At 36.0% G+C, this 20,883-nt stretch overlaps 2 protein-coding genes across 9 annotated transcripts in view; both read left to right on the top strand.

Moving 5' to 3' along the window:
- Nucleotides 1-20,883, top strand: part of Znf106 (zinc finger protein 106) — a 72,831-nt gene that overhangs the window by 9,812 nt on the left and 42,136 nt on the right. For all 7 annotated transcript variants that reach the window (XR_011706662.1, XR_011706661.1, XR_011706660.1 and 4 more), the window contains exons 2-3: nucleotides 11,871-11,956; nucleotides 16,532-16,593. Coding sequence is in view for 3 of the 7 variants with exons in the window: in XM_071608142.1 (XP_071464243.1) it covers nucleotides 11,876-11,956; nucleotides 16,532-16,593 (143 nt within the window). In the remaining 4 variants the exon portion in view is untranslated. The remainder of the gene's footprint in view (nucleotides 1-11,870; nucleotides 11,957-16,531; nucleotides 16,594-20,883) is intronic.
- LOC139704557 (ubiquitin-conjugating enzyme E2 E3-like) lies at nucleotides 6,015-7,293 on the top strand. 2 transcript variants are annotated; one of them, XM_071607320.1, is made up of 2 exons: nucleotides 6,015-6,445; nucleotides 6,515-7,293. In XM_071607320.1, the coding sequence occupies exons 1-2, from the start codon at nucleotides 6,137-6,139 to the stop codon at nucleotides 6,758-6,760; spliced, it is 555 nt and encodes a 184-aa protein (XP_071463421.1). In that variant the 5' UTR covers nucleotides 6,015-6,136; the 3' UTR covers nucleotides 6,761-7,293. The 2 variants fall into 2 exon arrangements, with proteins under 2 accessions (XP_071463421.1, XP_071463420.1); XM_071607319.1 differs by having other exon boundaries at nucleotides 6,015-7,293.

Below are 20,883 nucleotides of genomic sequence, written 5' to 3'. Positions count from 1 at the left end.
TCTGAGGTAGGAAGGAGAGTAACAATTCTCAACCACACAAAACTTAGCACCTTCCTTTTTTCCCTAAAACATTTTGGAAATTTTCATTCATATATATATAAGATGATTATTTAACAATCCTTAGTGTACCCATTAGCCAGCTTCCCCATTTGTTACCACACATTTTTTTTTCTTTTTAAAGAGAGAGGAGTGAGAGAATTTTTTTAATATTTATTTTTTAGTTTTCGGCGGACACAACATCTTTGTGTGTAATGTGGTGCTGAGGATCGAACCCAGGCCGCACGCATGCCAGGCGAGCGCGCTACCACTTGAGCCACATCCCTAGCCCACAATTTTTTTTCTTTGAAGATACTGATGCCAAAGAAGACAGAAAAAGTATAAACCAAAAATAGAGGAAGTAAAAAATAGTAAAATGGTAGATCTAATCCAAAAATATTAATAATTCTCTTAATTTAACAGAACATCCTGATTTAATGCATAGTGACAGATTGGCTAAAAGTAATGCATGGGAAATTATATGCCATGTAAACAGTTAAGCCGAAGAGAATAGCACATAAAAATTTGTGGGATAACTCAGCCAAGAGGAGCCAGAGGAGACATAATAATTAAAAGTACTATGATATTCTGAATGACAACTGGAAAAGAAAAAAAAAAAGATTAGGTAAAAAATGAAGGCATCCGGGGGCTGGGGTTGTGGCTCAGTGGTACAGTGCTTGCCTAGCATGTGTGAGGCACTGGGTTCAATTCTCAGCACCACATATCAACGAATAAGTGAAAAAAGATCCATCAATAACTAATAAAAAAATTTTTAAAAATGAAGGCATCTGGATAAAGTATGGCCTTAAGTTAATATATTAATATTGCTTTATTAATAATGACATATGTATCAGCAATATATGTAAGATGTTGATACAGGGAACTGGGTGTGAGGTATATATAATATACTACTGCCTTTGCAACTTGTCTATAACTCTGAAACTATTCTAAACCTAAAATGTTAATTAAAAACCACCCAAGAAAGATTGTAGGATACAACTTAAGTAGTACTTAACAGGGAAGTTTATAGCTTTAATCACATTTTTTAGAGAAAAAAAAAAAAATCTAAAGACAATGACCTAAAGTTCAACATTGAGAAGCTAGTAAATGAACAAAATAAACCCAAAGTAGTTAGAAAGATGTAATAAAGCCAAAAGAAGAAATCAGTAGACAAAGACAAACAGTAGACAAAATCATAAACTTGAGGGTTTTTTTTTTTTTAAGATCAACAGTATTATTATTACTATTACTATTAGTAGTAGTAGTAGTAGTAGTAGTAGTAGTAGTATTTGATACTGGTGATTGAACCCAGGGGCATTCTGAGCCACATCCCCAGCCCTTTTTGTATTTTATTTAGAGGAAGGGTCTCACTGAGTTACTTAGGGCCTTGCTAAGTTACTCAGGGACTTGAACTTGCTATCCTCCTGCCTCAGCCTCAGGAGCTGCTGGGATTACAGGCATGTGCCACCATCCCTGGCCAAGAGCAATAGTATTGATAAACCCATAAAATAAAAAAAATAGAACATATGACTAGTATTAGGAGTAAAAGGATTTTTTCATACCGATTCTGTAAGGCACATTAAGGCCTTACAGAATAACTTTGTGTCAGATTTGACTTTTTTTTTTAAATGTTGTCATATTAAAACTATCACAAATTCAAACAAAGTCTGGATAAATTTATATTTATTAAAAGATAAGGTGTTTTAGTCAGCATTTTTGCTGCTGTGACTAAAGGATCTGACCAGAACAGTTGTAGAGGAGGAAAAGTTTATTTGAGGACTCAAGGTTTCAGAGGTCTCAGTCCATAGAAGTCTGGCTCCATTCCTCAGGGCTGATCATCATGGGGCAGAGTGTGTCAGAGGGAAGCAGCTCACATCATGGTGATCCAGAAGCAGAGAGACTCCACTTTCCAGGTACAAATATATGCACCAAAGTCATGTCCTAATTCCCACCTTCTTCAGCCACACCCTAACACTTCAATTATCATTCAGTTAATCCCTATTAAGGGATTAATTCACTGATTGGGTTAAGACTCTTATAACCCAATTATTTCTCCTTTGAGCCTTCTTGCATTGTCTCACACATGAACTTTTGGGTTGGGGGACACCTCATATACAAACCATAACATAAGGTATTATTTTTTTTTAAGTTGTACACATTGATGGTATTTATTGTTATATATTTGTACATGTACACAATATAGCAATATAATTTGACCAGTATCGCTCTCCAGGTGTTAATGGTTTTAAAAACCTCAATAGCTGGATGTGAGGGCACATCTGTAGTCCCAGCTACTTAGGAAGCCAAAGTAGAAGGATCTCTTGAGCCCAGGGTTCAAGGCCAGCCTGGGTAATATAAGCAACATTCCATCTCAAAAACAACAAACAAAGCCATGAAAAAAATTCAGGGCCACAGTAGTTTTGCTATTGAATTTTATCAAGTATTTAAAGAAGAAATGCATCAACTTAATATAAATTTGAGAAAATAGATAAGGAAGGAACACCTCTGCTTATTTCATAATGTCAGCACAAACCTAATAACTAAAAGCCTATAATGATACAAAATAAAAAGGAAATTAAAAATCTGCATACTTTATGAACACAAGCACAAAAAAAAATATGTAAAATGTTAACATATCCAACAAAATATACAAGAGCTAAACACATCATGATTAAGTGACTAAGAATATATGGATAAGTATAAAATGTAAATTATATAATCTAGGTAGTGGATATAGGGATATTCATTATAAAATTCAATAATTCTATGGTTGGAATTTTCCAAAATACCATATAAGGAGAAAAAATTGAGGGAATGTTATGATCAGAATTGCATTTTAAAGAGACTACTTCTGTTGTAGTGTAAGGAATTTAGAAAATATGATTGTGTAAGGGTATTTTGACAGAAGGTTTATCTCCAGCCCCCTTGACAGAAAGTTTATCGATAAGACCACTTACAATAATAGAGTTATTCTTTTTAGGATGGTGATATGAAAGTAGATTTGAGCCCTGGGAAAATTTATAAACTGCTGGACTGCTGAACTTTTGAACGAATTTTGTCTGATTTTTTGTGTGTGTATGTGCACAGATGCGCTTACAGTGCTGGAGATCAAACCTAGAGTTTTGTGCATACTGTTCAAGTGTAAATGTTCTACACCTGATTTGCACCCAAAGCCCATGAGCATATTTTTTATTGCATGCCTGCTGATGTGTTAGGATCTATCACTGCCACAAGTACAGTATACACATAAGCTTTTAGTAAATGTTAGACTCAGTATTTATAAAGGTATTTTGGAGATTTCCAAATTTGCAAATCCCCAAATTTGCAGTTACCACTATAGCAGCATATACTTTCCTTTCTAAAATTCAATAAAATACATGATGAGCTTTTTAGAGACTTAATGATTTTTTTTTAGTTGAGATGAATGCAATATATTTATTTTCAGTGCCTCACATGTGAGAGAGGCAAGTGCTTTACCACTGAGCTATATAGCCCCAGCCCCAGACTTAATGATTTTTTAAAAAATACAGAACAAAAGCATTTAGAAATCTACATTTATGTCAATTTATTTTATTTTTTTTTTTTAAAGAGAGAGTGAGAATTTTTTAATATTTATTTTTTAGTTTTCGGCGGACACAACATCTTTGTTTGTATGTGGTGCTGAGGATCGAACCTGGGCCGCACGCATGCCAGGCGAGCGTGCTACCGCTTGAGCCTCATCACCAGCCCTACATTTGTGTCAATTTATACCAATACAATGATATTGTCAACCATGAACTTAAAAGATTTTTATAAAAATAGAAATAATGAAAACACCAGCTATTTTGGTTATACATGTACAAAATGGATGAGATTATTAAATATACTTTTAGCAATGAGAGGAGAACAACAGAGCTTTTTGAGAATATTTGTGGTCATCTAGGCTTATTCATTAGCTTGCAGTGATTATGGAATTGTGAATTATGGTGTAGACTTCTGGGAGTGCTTGGGAAATCATATATATATATATATATATATATATATATATATATATATATATATATGATTCTGTTAAAGATAGGAATTGTAAACTTTCAGCTATTAAATAAATGCAATAAGCTATCCATTTATACTTTTTAAAAAGTGTATATAGATGCTATCTTGGAGTTTATGGGTTATTCTGTTTTCTGATGATAACTTGTACTAGCATTTTTATTCCATTGTTAGGGTCAATTTTATCCCACCTTCTTTCTTTCTTTTTTCCCTGAGGGGCATAATGTTTGCCAAGTTCCAGAATTAAGTAAGAAAATAGAACCTGACGTTAGTTCTAATTCTGAGTTAAAGAATCAGACTCTTGATTTTGCTTTGACAATTTCCTTGTTTGATGGTGGCATTACAAACAGCATTATTTGCTGGAAGCTGAACTTCTACCTACTTTTTAAATTTTTTTTAAATATTTTATTTTTTAGTTGTAGTTGGACACAATACCTTTATTTTATTTATTTATTTTTATGTGGTGCTGAGGACCAAACCCAGGGTCTCGCACATGCTAGCCGAGCGCTCTACCACTGAGCCACAATCCTAGCCCCTGAACTTCTACCTATTAATGCCTTTTCCTGAGTCACAGCATTAACTTCCTGTCCTTTTACTCCTTTGCTTACTGATAAAAGAGTGGTCAATACATACACTCCTGCTAAGTGTTAGGGAGAATTGTAAAATGCCTGTTAAGTTTATGTTCAATCAAAGATTGATACAGGAAAACAACAATCACTTTCCTTCGGAAGGGGTGTCAGGAGGCTTAGAACTAGCAAATAGGATAGCTACCAAGAGTAAGAATTGAAATTCTGGTTTTTAGTTCATGTGCCCCAAACTACTTCTGACCCCGTAATTTTCAGCTTTCTACATTTTTAGTGAGACCCACTCAGTAAAGTGAGTATCTCCCATAAATGTCAGTCATATCTTTGTTCCATAATCTCTAGACAATACAGGGATGGTGGCAAAAAGTTTCCCTGATGCCCTGTTTTGCTCACCAGAAATCCATTAGTTTTCTGAGAGTTAAATGGAGGATAGAAAGTTGCCTGTAGACTTTTGAAAATGATATTCAGTGTACTACTCACCCTACCACCGTCCCCGCAAAGAAACCAAAACAATAAACTTTTTTTCTTTTTTTAGTGTTTACTGTCATGTAGATTCCAAGTTGAGTATAATTGTCAAAATTTAAATTTCTTAAGCACTACTGGGTTTAATGTATGAATGTTATACAGATATAAAAAGTTATATCCGTTCCTCATAGTAGGTTAGCAAGATCAAACAAACCTACCATCCAATAGCCTGTTTTTAACTTATTTCTCAGGTTGTTTTAACAATAAAACCAAATGATGATGTTTTGAATGAAGTTCTTCTACACCAAAAGGTGTTTTTTGAGCCCTGAGTTATATAATAAATATTAGAAGGTATTGATGATTGAAGTAGACTACAGTTTTATTAAATAATGGCTACTTGAAAGACTATCTTCCTGGTCAACGTAAATCATACCCTGTCCCCACACATGCCCCCAGTACTGGAGATTGAACTCAGGGTTCTTTACCACTGAGCCATGTTTCTACCCCCTTTTAAAATTTTGAGACAAGGTCTCATAAGTATGGGAGTTTTCACTTGGCGGCCGGCGCGGTGAGCGCTGCCCACGGCCCCCGAGCGGCCCTCCCCACAAAAGGCCGCAGAGCTGCGTGGCCGCTGCCGCTGGCCGCGGCTCGCCTATGCGGGCGCGGAAATTTGTTGCACTTCTTTGGGCTTTGTTTGTTTTTCCTCGGGATTTTCCCCCCTTTTTCGTTATTTTGGACAAAATGTCGGTCCGTGATGTAAAAATTGAGCGAGGAACCTTGGTGGCATGGGGAGCTTTGCAGAAGGTGCAGTTTGGATTCTGCTTTTCCCAGGGTGGCTGCTCGGTCTTGGCCTGAGGAATCTTCGCTGCTGGCCATGGAAACGGCTAGGACAGCTTGTTAGTTGATTTTTAAATTTCCGAATGTTGTGTTTAAAGGTTTTACGTGCATAGAGGAGGAATCTCCACCTTAAATAAGCATATGGGCGATTAACAGGTTTTCCAAGTGATAACTTCATCAAGATGTCCAGTGATAGGCAAAGGTCCGATGATGAGAGCCCCAGCACCAGCAGTGGCAGTTCAGATGCGGACCAGCGAGACCCGGCTGCTCCGGAGCCTGAAGAACAAGAAGAAAGAAAACCTTCTGCCACCCAGCAGAAGAAGAACACCAAACTCTCTATCAAAACCACTGCTAAGTTATCCACTAGTGCTAAAAGAATTCAGAAGGAGCTAGCTGAAATAACCCTTGATCCTCTTCCTAACTGCAGTGCTGGGCCTAAAGGAGATAATATTTATGAGTGGAGATCAACCATACTTGGTCCACCAGGTTCTGTATATGAAGGTGGTGTGTTTTTTCTGGATATCATGTTTTCATCAGATTATCCATTTAAGCCACCAAAGGTTACTTTCCGCAGGAGAATCTATCACTGCAACATCAACAGTCAGGGAGTCATCTGTCTGGATATCCTTAAAGACAACTGGAGTCCTGTTTTGACTATTTCAAAGGTTTTGCTGTCTATTTGTTCGCTTTTGACAGACTGCAACCCTGCGGATCCTCTGGTTGGAAACATAGCCACTCAGTATTTGACCAACAGAGCAGAACATGACAGGATAGCCAGACAGTGGACCAAGAGATACGCAACATAATTCACATAATTTGTATGCAGTGTGAAGGAGCAGAAGGCATCTTCTCACTGTGCTGCAAATCTTTATAGCCTTTACAATACAGACTTCTGTGTATATGTTATACTGATTCTACTCTCTGCGTTTATCCTTTGGAGACTGGGAGACTCCCCAAAAAGGTAAATGCTATCAAGAGTAGAACTTTGTAGCTGTAGATTAGTTATGTTTAAAACGCCTACTTGCAAGTCTTGCTTCTTTGGGATATCAAAATGTATTTTGTGATGTACTAAGGATACTGGTCCTGAAGTCTACCATATATTATAGTGCATTTTAGCCTAATTCATTATCTGTATGAAGTTATAAAAGTAGCCATAGATGACTAGGAATTATGTTATTTGTATTAAACCCAGATCTATTTCTGAGTATGTGGTTCATGCTGTTGTGAAAATGTTTTACCTTTTACCTTTGTCAGTTTGTAATGAGAGGATTTCCTTTTACCCTTTGTAGCTCAGAGAGCACTGATGTATCATCTCAAACACAATAAACATGCTCCTGAAGACATAAAAAAAAAAAAAAAAAGAAAGAAAGTATGGGAGTTTGAAAGAAAAGAATCTGACATGATATACAATTTTGCCTAGGCGAATGGTAATGGTAGTAATAATAGTAATTAAAACATGGAGAAACAGTGATTATAAGGTTTTTAGGGTATTGGATCTGAGAAATGTCATATATTTCTCATTTGGAGAAACAAAATATTTCATGAGGTAAATTTAATTGATATGGGCAGGAGATGTAAGGTGGTTAAAGTGAGGATGGCAGTAGTTGGATTGCTTATATACTTAGTTGACTTGCATTATGGAACTTCTCAATCACCTTGGTTGAGATTACCGGGCAGGATGATTGCTTCTTTGGCTTCTAATCTTTGTTAAAGCCTTTAAAGAGTAATGGTTCATATCTAGAAGGTTGTGAGCTAATATAATTATTTCAGAAAACTTAATGGAATTATGTTTAACCTAGTTTAAGGACCTACAAGTTGAAGTTCCTGTCAGATCAACCCAATATATATACTATATTTTCCTTATTAATCAAATTGCTAGCATACTTTTTCACTTTCTGAGAAAGTAAAAATGAATATAAGAAATTGATCTACAGAGTATTTTTATTATATAGCTTTTATTTATTTATTTGGTGCTACAGATTGAACCCAGGTCCTCACACATGCTAAGCATACACTTTACCATCAAGCTACATTCCCAGCCCATATATATAGCTTTGTTTTTGTTTTATTTTTTTTTCTAGTTGTATATGGACTCAATGCTTTTGTTGTTTTTTAGTTTTTGAATTGTTTTAATATTTATTTTTTAGTTGTAGTTGGACACAATACCTTTATTTCACTTATTTATTTTTATGTGGTGATGAGGATTGAACCCAGAGTGTCGTATGTGCGAGGCGAGCGCTCTACCGCTGAGTCACAACCCTAGCCCCATTTATTTGTTTTTATGTGGTGCTAGGATTGAACCTAGTGTCTCACACTTGTGAGGCAAGTGCTCTACCACTGAGCCACAACTCCAGCCCCCAGCCCATATAGATTTATTTCTTCATTTATTAGAGGTTGACATCGTCGGCTTTTTAAAATAGCAGTAGGTTTTCTTTTTCTTGATTGGGAGAAGGTACTGGGGATTGAACCCAGGAGGGCTTTACCACTGGACTGCATCCCCAGCCTTTTTTATTTTTTGACACAAGCTTCCTCTAAGTTGCTTGGGGCCTTAATAAGTTGCTGAAGCTGGCCTCGAACTTGTGATCATCTTGTCTCAGCCTCCCAAGTCACTGGGATTATAGGTATATACCACCACTCCTAGCCACAGTCTGAATTTAGTGCTTAGTTTTCAGCTGAGTAAAAATATAAAAAAAATAACAGTACTGTTGCTTGTGTCAGAAAGTCAGACTTTGGGGGCTGGGTATGTAGTTCAGTGGTAGTGTACTTTCCTGGCATGCATAAGGCCCTAGGTTCAGTCGTCAGCACCACCATCAAAAAAAAAAAAAAAAAAAAAAAAGTTCATACCTTTTTGTTGACTTTATTGCTTCTTGAGGTTTTTTTGTTTGTTTGTTTGTTTCTGTTTTGCTTTGATGGTTAGTTTCTTGAGGCAGAATTTAAAATATTTCTGGACCGGTCTGGGGATGTGGCTCAAGCGGTAGCGCGCTCCCTTGGCATGCGTGCAGCCCAGGTTCGATCCTCAGCACCACATACAAACAAAGATGTTGTGTCCGCCGAAAACTAAAAAATAAATATTAAAAAAATTCTCTCCCCCCCCCCTCTAAAAATAAATAAATAAATAAATAAAAATATTTCTTGACCTATCTCTTCATCAGTTTACTGAACTCCTAGATGTTCAATAAATGTTTATTGGATGAAATAACAAAATATTTCATACAAGTAGTAAACTTTAAGTAAATGTTAAGACATAAGAAATTTAGAAGAATAAACATGCTACAACAATACTAGAGTGAGTTAGGTTAATTTTAAGGTTTAGGAGATTTTTAGTAATCCTGAAAGTATAAATAATATTATACCTATCCATTAAGGAGTATATCTTTGTTTTGGTAGCTAATTGATATTCATCTTTCTCAAATGTCCAGATTCCTACCCTGTAATCTTGTTTTTTGATGGGAGGGCAGTAGGGATTGAACTCAGGGACACTATACCACGGAACTATATCCCCAGCCTTTTTTATTTTTTATTTTGAGACAGTGTTTCACTGAGTTGCCCAGGCTGGCCTCAAACTGGTGATCCTCCTGCCTTAGCTTCTTAAATTGGTTGGGATTACAGGAGCCATTATGCCTAGCTACTCCATAATCTTATTCAAGTGTTGAACCTTATTATTTAAAATTAATTTAGTATAGGAAAGTTGGTAGAATGAATTGGACATAACTTTCCTATGTTCATATATGAATACATGACCAGTGTAACTCCACATCATGTTCAACCCCAAGAATTGCATCCTAATTAGAATAAGTTATATTTCATGTATGTATAATATGTCAGAATTCTATTGTCTGAAAAGAATAATAAAAAAAGAACAGTGCTTTTAAATAAAAAATAATATTAGATGCTCAATGTTACAGTAGGTTGCAACAGCAAGAAAAATGTTAAATCACCAGAGACATGGAAAACCTTAGGCATCTTTTATTGGTCTTTCTGCTATTGTCTAGTAGTTAGGTTGACATATAACCTTCTTTTGTCATGGTTTTAAGATTTTCTAAAGAATGAACTGCATGTAAGGAATGAACTGCAAGTAGATATATCTGTTAGAGCTTGGTGTTGTTGTGTAGAGGAAAAAAAGAATGCTTCTTGTAGAGTGGACTTAAAATCTTAGGTGGAGTGTTGAACTCAAAAGCTGAGTATGTTAGTGCTAGAGGATTGTACAGTTGAAAACCTTTGGGTCTTACTCTAAACCCAGCTCTCTTCATCTTGTGTTTATAACCTAAGATAGTTCCATTTGGAACAATTCAACAAAAAGTTAAACAGATTGCCTTCAGCGTGCAAGTTTCTGTCCCAAGCGTTGTAACTATACTTAGTGATCAAAATATGTGAAGTTCAGGCTGGGGCTGTAGCTCAGTGGTAAAGCACCTGCCTCACATCCTCAGCACCAACATGAAAATAAATAAAGATACTGTGTTTATCTACAACTTAAAAAAAAATTAAAAATATGTGAAGTTCTTATTCTCATGGAACTTAAGTTGTAATTGGGAAAATAAGTAACAAAAGGTCCTTGTTTCAGATATTTCTTGCTGCATAATAAATTTACTGGTTTTAAACAACTTTTTCATTGTTTCTTATAATTCTGTGGGTTGAAAAGCATTCAACTATTGGTCTTCCTGATCTTGCTTGGAGTTTGTCTTTGATGGCTGTACTTGGGAACCCCAAAACAGCTTACTTATAACTGTCACTTGGTCTTGACTATTGTTGTACTCTGTTGCATTTCAGTTCTTTTCCACTTGGCCTCTCCCTGTGGCTTGGCTTTTTACAGCATTGTAGGAACAATGTAGTTCCAAAAATTGTAGTTCCAAAAGGGACTATTACAAGTGGACAAAGGCAGAAGCTGCAGATTTTGGAAAGCGCAACCTTAGAAGTTATATAGTATCACCTTCACTACATTTTATTAGTCGTACTAGTTCACAGTGAGGAGGGAAATACTCTACTTTTTGGATAGGTGGTGACAAAATCACATTGCAAAAGAACACATTGTAAGAGATATTGTTTTGAGCATCTGTGGAAACATGTTCAACTAAGTGTTGACCATGTTTCCACAGATGGTCAAAACGTGGTCAATTAAGCAGGTTAATAGAGAAATAGGGGAGGAGGGACAGCATATGCAATATCATTTAGGGGTTCAAGGAAGGCCTCCCCAATGAGGCAGCACTTTAATATCTGATGGAAATGATAGAGTAGGCCCATGAGAAACATAGGTCATTTTAAGGAATAATATTCCCAGCAAAGAGAAAAAGAAATGTAGAAGCCTTAAGTGGGGAGAATCCCTTGTATGGTCAAGGAATAGCAAGGAGGGCATTGTGACTGAAATGGAATGATAAAGGAAGAGTGGTAGGGCATTTAAGCTTGAGAGGAAGTGAGAAACAGATTGGTAGCCACAGCAAAGACTTATAATTTATAATTTTCTGTAAACCACTGGAAAATTCTGGGTAGAAGAATGACATGACCTTATTTAAATTTTAAAAAATCCTGTTCCAAGAATCTTTGGCTATGTGTATGAAAATAGACTCTAAGAGGTCAGAGTGGAAGTAGGGAGTCAAGTCAGTAGGCTTGACCATCATGTGGCAAATGATAAATGTCCTAGGTAGTAAGAACTGGTAGGAATTAGGGTATATTTCAAGGTAGGGTTGACAGGATTTTCTGATAAGGGTGGATATGGGATGAGAAAGAGCAATCAAGGGTGACTCACAAAGTTGTGGCCATTGGCATCTGGAAAATTGGAATTTCTGTCTGTTGAGACAGGAAGACTGGTAGAAAAGCAAGGCGGAGGTGAGGAAGATATGACTTGTAATTTTGACTATGTTAAGATCAATTCAAGAAGGTATCTGGGGTAAAGGTTACTAAATGTTAACTTCTTTGTTGCAGGTTTGATGTTGAGTGCTTCAGATCTGGTCACTATGGTACGAGAACGAAAATGCATATTGTGCCACATTGCATACAGCTCAAAAAAGGTAATCAGAGGGAGAATTGAGGCTACATGGCTAATCATTTTTTCACAGATGTCTTATTAATAGATGGATAAAAGCTTTTAATAATGTCTTATTTAAGTTTCTTTCTTAAACCATAGTCTTAGGCCACTGGTTTCTTTCTCAGTACTATCTCATTAAGTCAGTACCTGTATTATTAAACTTCTACCAGAATTTGAATGTACTCACAGGTAAATGATATAGAGAAATTTAGTTAGGAACCACTTACAGAGAAATTCAGGTTATTTGAGGCTGTTATTTTCTGAGATTTTAAAATTGTATACTTTTAAATGCACAAATGCTTAGCAAATATGGCATTTTTCATATGTACCTGGTTTCTGTTTATGCCCAGTCTTATGAAAAGTGCAATATAGCAGAAATGGTACTAACAATATCCTAGACATCCATAAGATGGGGATGTTGCACAAAGAAAAATAGACCTTATCTGCCCCCTCATTCCCCACCTCAGTACTAGGGATTATACCCAGGATCACTTTACCACTACATTCCTAGCCCTTTTTATTTTTAATTTTGGTAAGGATTTTGCTAAGTTGCTGAGGCTTGAATTTGTGGTCCTCCTGCCTCCTTGTTCTAGAAAATCTCCCGAGTTGCTGGGATTACAGGTATGTTCTTGATTGTTATTGGAAATTCAGAAAACTGTGAAGATCATGGGCTAGGTTAGCCAAGAAAGTCTGATTGCATGTAATGCACCTTGAAAGAAATCTAAGAGTAAAGCAATTTAAGTGAAATGGAAAAAGAGATAGGTTAAGTGAAAAACAACATGAACAAAGACACCCAGGTAGAATGGAGTTGGCAGTTCTAGGTGTCAGTAAGAAAGCTTATTTGATTGAAACAGTTTTGTTTTGGGATTAGTGGGATTGTAATTTAAGTGAAGATAATTGGAAAACAGTATCAAATGTGCTATAATGAAGGTTTTTTACCCCTATTGAAGATTTCAGTTACTGATGGAAAAAATTAATTGATTTAAAATCATATTTAATAATATATCTGCTACCTTTTAAAAAGTAAAATAATTGGGGCTGGGCCTTAGCTCAGTTGTAGAGCGCCTGCCTTGCATGTGTGGGGCCCTGGGTTCTATCCTTAGCACCACATAAAAACCAACGAAATAGAGGTATTTTGTCCAGCTACAACCAAAAAACAACAAATATTTTTTTAAAAAGTAAAATAATTGTTTTTTTTAGATTTAAAACTTGATCTGGACTTATGAAACTTCCAAGTTCCTTATGTCTACTTTCAGATTGGTGGGAGATGGGACTAGAGAGGCCAGTGTTCAAAGGTGTGGTATTAGATTTTCTTGGAGTAGCAGCCCTATCTTGTCACTTCACACTTGCCATGATCATAGTGAAGTAAAAATCAAGGACTATAGTTACTTACTCCTCTTGTCTTAGGAAAAGCCAGTTTTATGTTGTTAGACAAGGGAATGGTATGGTTTTAGTGAGTAATATAGTGTAAAATAACAATGGATTAGTTGGAAGGGATGACTCTAATAATTATTTTTAGATAGACTAAGAACAGTTTGTGTTGAAACAGTGCTTTCCTCCAGTTTCCCAAACAAATGTAATCCTGGTTTCTCCACATATACTTTAGAGGAGAAAAGGTTCTAGGGTGACTTGAGCAAGGAAAAGCTGTATAATATAATCCCTGAGCATCCATTAACTTATATAAAAAAACAAGAAGCTATTAAGTTAAAAATATGTATCTATTCATTTATTTTTGTTATTATTTTTTTGGCACTAGAGATGGAATCCAGGAGCACTTTACCACTGAGCTACATTCCAGCCAGCGCCCCTTCCCCCCACTCCTCCCCTTCTTTTTTTTTTTTTTTTTTTTAATTTTGAGATAGGGTCGCTGAGTTGCTTAGGGCCTGGCTAAGTTGCTGAGAGTGGCCTGGAACTTGGGCTCCTCCTGCATCAGCCTTTCAAGTCACTGAGATTACCAGTGTGCACCACCACACCCAGCTGTATTTAGTTTTTTATTTCAGCATTTCCCGAATTTATTCAACCATGATACCCAGTCCTTTACAAAGAACACTGATTAATGTGCAGGGAACTAAACAGAAGCCTGGTATACAAAAAAGTATATATTTGGAGCTCTTACCTTAAGTCTAGCCTGTGGGTCTTGTCCAGGTATTTTGAATATTCGGTTGCTTCACTATTTGTATTCATTTTTTGGAACAGAATGGGTGAGGATTTTGCATATAAATTTGGGAAAAATTAGTGAAGTGTTCTAGAAAATCAAAAGTCACATTGCAACTAGTTTTTAATTATAACACTTTTGTAATAAATACAGAATTAGTTTTTATATCAGAGAATAACTCATTTCATTTAATATTGTCTTGGTCAGGAATGGCTTGGTTGCTAGAAAAACCACTTAAATTTAACTGAAGGAATTTAAAATATAGATAAGAATCTAAAGAAAAACAGCAAGCATAGGGACTTGAAGATTTTGTAAATTCTTGGAGTTTTTCATTCCAACACAGTGTTTGGAACATTGAAATGTTGTCTTGGTGTCAGATCGGCCTGGGTTGGAGTTCCAGTTTAACTACTTGGTTATCTATAACTCTGAGAGGCCATCTTTTCATATTTATCCCTTCAATCCCTCACTCTCCACTTGGTACATAATAAGCACTTGATAAAAATCTGGTAAATGAATAAGTTAACTTCTCTGCATCCTTGTGTCCTTGGAAAGTTTATAACTGCAGTATTTTGCTGTTCAAATGAGAAAATGTTTAGGGCACTTATCACAGAATATAATAAACAGTAATATTCGGAAATTGTAGTAGCCTTTTATTATTTGTATATATAAATAGCTATTCTCTAATTATGACATGCTGGCTATATAAACTTTCAAGTGACAAAAGGATAGACATTTACAGCTCTTTGTGTTTTGTGTGTGGTGTGCATGTTTTTAAATGACAACTTTTTCACAGATTTTATTTCCTTCCCTCTAAGGATGAGATAAGGGAAGTGGGAGGGGACATAGTAAATGTTCAAACTTTTCATTAGACCCAACCAAATCAGTTGGGGAAGTGGAGGAGTGTGCAGTGAAGTAAAGCAGTAATTGAATTATTGTATTCAAAGTATTTTTTTAAAAAACTTCCTGATCTGCTATAGAGAAGAGACTGTTATATTTGTAATTCCCATCTATAATTGATGTAGCCATTTATATTCATTCAACAAATGTTTATTGACACTCATATTCCAGGTCTGACAAACTACGTGTAAACCTGTTAACTTTTTTTTTTTTTAATACTTATTTTCTAGTTGTAGTTGGACACAACACCTTTATTTTCTTTTTATGTGGTACTGAGGATTGAACCCAGGCCACAGCCCCAGTCCCATAAACCTGTTAACCTTTTATGTACTTTTTTTTTTTTTTTTGGAAAGGTACCTAGGATTGAACCCGGTCTCACTTAACCATGGAGCCATATCCCCAACCCTTTTTATTATTATTTTTTCCTATTTTGAGACAGGGTCTTGCTAAGCTACTTAGGGCCTCACTAAGCTACTGAGACTGGCTCTGAACTTGGGAGCCTGGCTGTAGCTTACTCTTTCGGGAATACTAGGGATTTAACCCAGGGGTACTTTATCACTAAGTTACATCCCGTAGCCCTTGTGATTTTGTATTTTGAGACAGAATCTTGCTAAGTTGTTTAGTTGCCTCACTGAGTTGCTGAGGCTGGCCTTGAACTTGTGATGTTCCTGTTTCAGCCTCCAGAGTCACTGGGATTACAGGCACGCACCACCATATCAGACTGTAGCTTACTCTTGAAATATTCAGTAGAGAAAGAGTGTGGACAAAAGTAGTCAAATAGTTGGAATATTAAGTGATTTAAGAATTAAAACAAAAATCAAAACTTTAGTAAATTCTTTGTAACGGGATAGAATTAACCTACATATTTTATTCTTAAAAGTCTTTTGCCTCCTGGGCTGGGGTTGTGGCTCAGTGGCAGAGCGCTCTACTCGCACATGCGAGACCGTGGGTTCGATCCTCAGCACCACATAAAAAAATAAATAAATAAAATAAAGGTATTGTGTCCAACTACAACTAAAAAATAAATATTAAAAAGAAAGTCTTTTTGCCTCCTGAAGGCAATACTTTCTAATCATTTTAAAAGGCCATCTAAATATGTTTTTCTAATAATTTCTTTTACTTAAAATATATTGCTGGACACAGTGGCACACACTTACAATCCCAACAATTTGGCAAGCTGAAGTAGGAGGATTCAAGTTTGAGGCCAGCCTTAGCAACTTAATGAGACTTTGTCTCTAAATGCCAAAGTAAAAGGTGCTGAGGGTGTAGCTCAATGGCAGAATGCCTTTGGGTTCAGTAATCTTCAGTGCCAAAAAAAAGGAAAATATTTGAAAAAGCACAGCTGAAGAACTGTGATCTGAGAAGAGTAGTCACACACAAAAGAAACATTGACACAGGAAGCTGAATCCCCAATTGTTGATTACATAGGACACAGAATTTTGTCTTTTTTCCTCCCTCCCCCAAAACAATCCCCCTTAGTTTAATCTGCTTTTTTTGATTTTGAAGGAGATGGACGAACACATGCGGAGCATGTTGCATCACAGGGAACTTGAAAACCTGAAGGGCAGGTATGGGAATGGCTCTCTTCCATAAATTTGCATATGGGGGAGGGGGGCTGAGTACCAATGGTGCCTGTCCATTTATTTATTTATTTGTATTTATTTATTTTTCAGTTGTGTATGGAATGGACTCAATGCCTTTATTTGTTTTTATGTGGTACTAGGATCGAACCCAGTGCCTCACACTTTCAAGGCTCTACCACTGAGCCACAACTCCAAGCCCCACCCCCCAGTCAGTTTATTTGATAGTAATCTTTTGTTAATGAATGCTGTCTTGTGGCATAGAACAATCTGTTTGCATTAGTAACAAGTACAGTAGATTTTTAGCATTCTAAAAGGATAAACCCTGCAATTCTAGCTTCTTAGGAGGCTAAGACAAGAGGATTGCAAGTTTGAGGCCAGCTTGGGTAATTTAATGAGACCCAGTCTTGAAAATAAAATAAAAAAGAACTGGGGATGTAGCTCAGTGATTGCCTAGTATGTGTGAGTCCCTGGGTTCAATCTCTAGTACCCCACCTCCATAAACAACTGCAAAGGGATAAACTGATATCTTTTGCATCTCAAATGTGTAAAATTCACAGCAACTCTGGTAGAATATAACAAAGATGAATTAGGATGAACTAGTTCTCTCTTTAGTAAGCTATATCATTCCTACAAAGCAGCCTTGCAGCTGGGACATTTCATATTTAGCAATGTTATGAATTATTGCATACTATAAGCCTCTAGTATTCCTAGAATAGTCTTTGAGAAATTCAAAGTCTACTAAATTGCACTGAATCTCATTAGTATAAACAAAATCAAATTACAGGCCTTAAGTGTATTTGAGAACGCTCTTTTGTGATTTAAAACTTAAGATGTTTAAGGGAAGAAAATATAATAAGCTGCTTTTAAAAAAAAGTATGTATATATGCCTGTCTTTTTTCCATTTATGGTTTCTTTTTTATTGTTTTTGACTTCAATGTTTTGCATTTGAAGTTTGGAGACTGGATAAACAGCATCATTGGGAAACTAAGAAATATGAAATGTATTTTATTCCCTGAATAATGGTTAAGTTTTGATCAGAATACCATCCTAGCCAGGCATGGTGGCACACACCTGGAGTTTCAGTGGCTTGGGAGGCTGAGGCAGAAGATTGTAAGTTCAAAGCCGGCCTCAGCAAAAGCGAGGCACTAAACTCAGTGAGACCCTGTCCCTAAATACAATACAAAATAGGGCTGGGGATGTGGCTCAGGTTGAGTGCCCCTGAGTTCAATCCCTAGTACCTCACTCACCAGCCTCCCAAAAAAGAATGTCATCCTATATCATTTGACATTATTGTATTAACTTTTTTGTTAAGTCATATTGTTTAAGATTAATGGAATTTTTACATGTCCCTAGTCTCATACTATGCAAAGGTTAGGTTTAGCAGCAATATAAAGAGGATTTTACTCAAGAGTTAGTGTGTGGTGAGCCGTTGTCATAACTTGAATATATGTGATTTCTAACTTACTAGCATTAAAAATCTATGAAAAACAGTTAAATTTTTATTCTATGTGGATTATTTTAATTATTTATGAACCCATTTCCTGTGGACTTCCTTTTAGAGTTTACCTTATTCTAGACTACTTACCTGCCACCTGCTCCATATGTACATATTATAAAATCAAATAAAACAAATAAGGTCAGTAAATCTAGTTAATAGGAGAGAAACCCATTGCATTCCAAGACTAATGTCATATTTAATTCAGGGGTCACTAATCGGCCATTTAAGACTTTTAAAAGACAATCGATTTATTTATTTATTTATTTATTCATTCGTTTGTTCGTTCATTCATTCATTTTGTGGTTCTGGGGATTGAACCAGGACCTCACAAATGCTAGGCAAGCTTTCTGCCTGCCTTTTTTATTTTATCTTGAGACAGGATTTCACTTAGTTGCCCAGGCTGATCTCAAACTTGGGATCCCCCTGCCTCTTTCTCCAGAATAGCTGGGATTCCAAAGGCATATCACCACATCTGGCAAAAATTTAAACCAAGTTTTGGTTACATAAGATTCATGTTCACAATGAATACAGAATCACGAAAAGCAAAACTCTTCCTGCCCCATTCCCCTTTAAATTCCACTCCTGTTTTAGAGGATAGTCAAGGGTTTGGAGATTTCCTATCCAGACCGCTTTCTATGTATTTACGTAGATTTATATTTTATACACACATTTTGTTTTGTAGCCGGACCACATTCCATCTGTGTGTTGTTCTGTAACTTATTTATTTTTTCCTCCCCTCCATTCCCCTCCAAGCAAATTCACTGTGCAATGGAGATTTTATCTACCATTTTCAGTTACTCGGAACATAATTAGAATACTGAAGCATCTGAACCACCAAATAGAAATGTCATTGTTACCACTCTAATTCATTTTAATGTAGAGAAGAGCACTTTAGTACTAATTTACTCATATGTTAGATACAATGCTCACATGTTTTAATGGTTTCCTGGCCTTTAATAAATTATAAGGAAGAAGGCAACAGGTAACAAGAAAAAAAGGAAAGAAAGAAAACATCTGGTAAGACTATCAAAAAAGACATAAAATCTCTCCAGGCATGGTGAAGCACACCTGTAATCTCAGTGACTCAGGCAACTGAGGCAGGAGGATTACATGTTTGTGAGCACTTTCAGCAACTTAGTAAGACCTTGTCTTAAAATTTTTTTAAAAAGGCATACTATCTCAAAAAGCATTTACTGACTTGGAACATTTTCTGAAAGAAAAGTTATCACTAGTCTATGTGGTAAGTATTATTCCAGCGTTATTCCTTTTTCCTGTTACCCTCAGTTTGTGATTATTGCCTCTGAATTTTGTGGTTTATTACTGGCTTTCTGGTATTTAGACTTTCTATTTATAATTGTATCTATAATTTCAGGGTTTGATCTGGTTAAGAATTGTGAAATATATATTTTTAAAGTTTTTAATATAAGCTTGAATGAGAAGTAAGTAACTGATCCTCTGGTTCACAATTAGGGATCTGGAGTATTTCCCTATTTTCTCCCTCTATTTGTTCAGATATGTGGTCTATAAGTAACTTGTCCAGATAGATGCTGTTAAAAAGGCTCAAACCTTTATTTATCAAACAGCTGTTGTGGTGTAGTTAGAGCAAGCTTAATAAAGAAAAGCTTATGCAGAGACCATCTTAAGGCAGCCTTTCACACATGAAAGGAAATTGTGTGGTAACAGGATGAAGGTAATTTGAGATCTTTAAACACCCTAAGGAAAATTACTCCTTTTATTAGTTAAGAAGCGAAAGTAGTTCATTTTTCCCATAATTATTTTGTGTACTTACGTAAAGTATTTAAACTGGTTATTAATTAAAGAATTGAAAAATAGCATCAATAACATATAATTTAATTTGCTAGTAACTTTTTTTTAATTTTTTTTTTTTTTTTTTTTTAGTTTTCGGTGGACACAACATCTTTATTTTATTTGCATGTGGTGCTGAGGATCGAACCCAGCGCCCTGCACACGCGGGGCAAGCATGCCACCGCTTGAGCCACATCCTCAGCCCTAGTAACTTTTTAAAATGTAGTTTCCTGGGATGGGTTTGTAGCTCAGTGGTAGAGTGCTTGCCTAGCATGGGTGAGGCACTGGGTTTGATCCTCAGTACTATATTAAAAAAAAAAAAAAATCAAATAACTTAAAAATAAAGGTAAATTCTTTAAAAACAAAATCATTTGGTTTCCCAAACATGGTGTGGGGAAACATGAATACCTGTTGAGTGTAGAACAGAGGTTATAAGGTTGCCTCTGGATATATTGGCTTTTTAGAAGATGTAGTTGTCATACCCTGTTCCTTCTCTGTATAAATGAGAATTATCTTCTTGAAGTATCTTATAAAGTTTATCTCTCTTTTTTAAGCTAGATTTTATTTATTAGAAAAAAGATGTCTATTTTTGATAAATTATTTAGTGCTTACTTTTATGTCACACTTATTGCCTGCACCGTTCTAGGTTATTGATGTATTTTTGCCTGTATTGTTCTAGGTTACTGATGTATTTTGTCTATCAAATAACTTTAGAACTGTGGTTATGTTCTTGCTCAACAAAGAAAGCAACATGTTTTCAAAAATCTGTATTTGAGGGCTGGGGATGTGGCTCAAGCGGTAGCGCGCTCGCCTGGCTTGCGTGCGGCCCGGGTTCGATCCTCAGCGCCACATACAAACAAAGATATTGTGTCTGCCAAGAACTGAAAAATAAATATTAAAAAAAATTCTCTCTCTCTCTCTCTCGCTTTAAAAAAAAAAAATCTGTATTTGAATATCAAGTATCCAACATG

This window comes from Marmota flaviventris, chromosome 2 (genome assembly GCF_047511675.1).
Source record: "Marmota flaviventris isolate mMarFla1 chromosome 2, mMarFla1.hap1, whole genome shotgun sequence".
Lineage (NCBI taxonomy): Eukaryota > Metazoa > Chordata > Mammalia > Rodentia > Sciuridae > Marmota > Marmota flaviventris.
Note: the sequence above shows the minus strand (reverse complement) of the source record. Positions and strands in the feature narration are given on the sequence as shown.

What these genes read in the sequence shown, in the direction of transcription:
- LOC139704557 (XM_071607319.1), top strand. Translation starts at nt 6,137, where the DNA reads ATGTCCAGTGATAGGCAAAGGTCCGATGATGAGAGCCCCAGCACCAGC.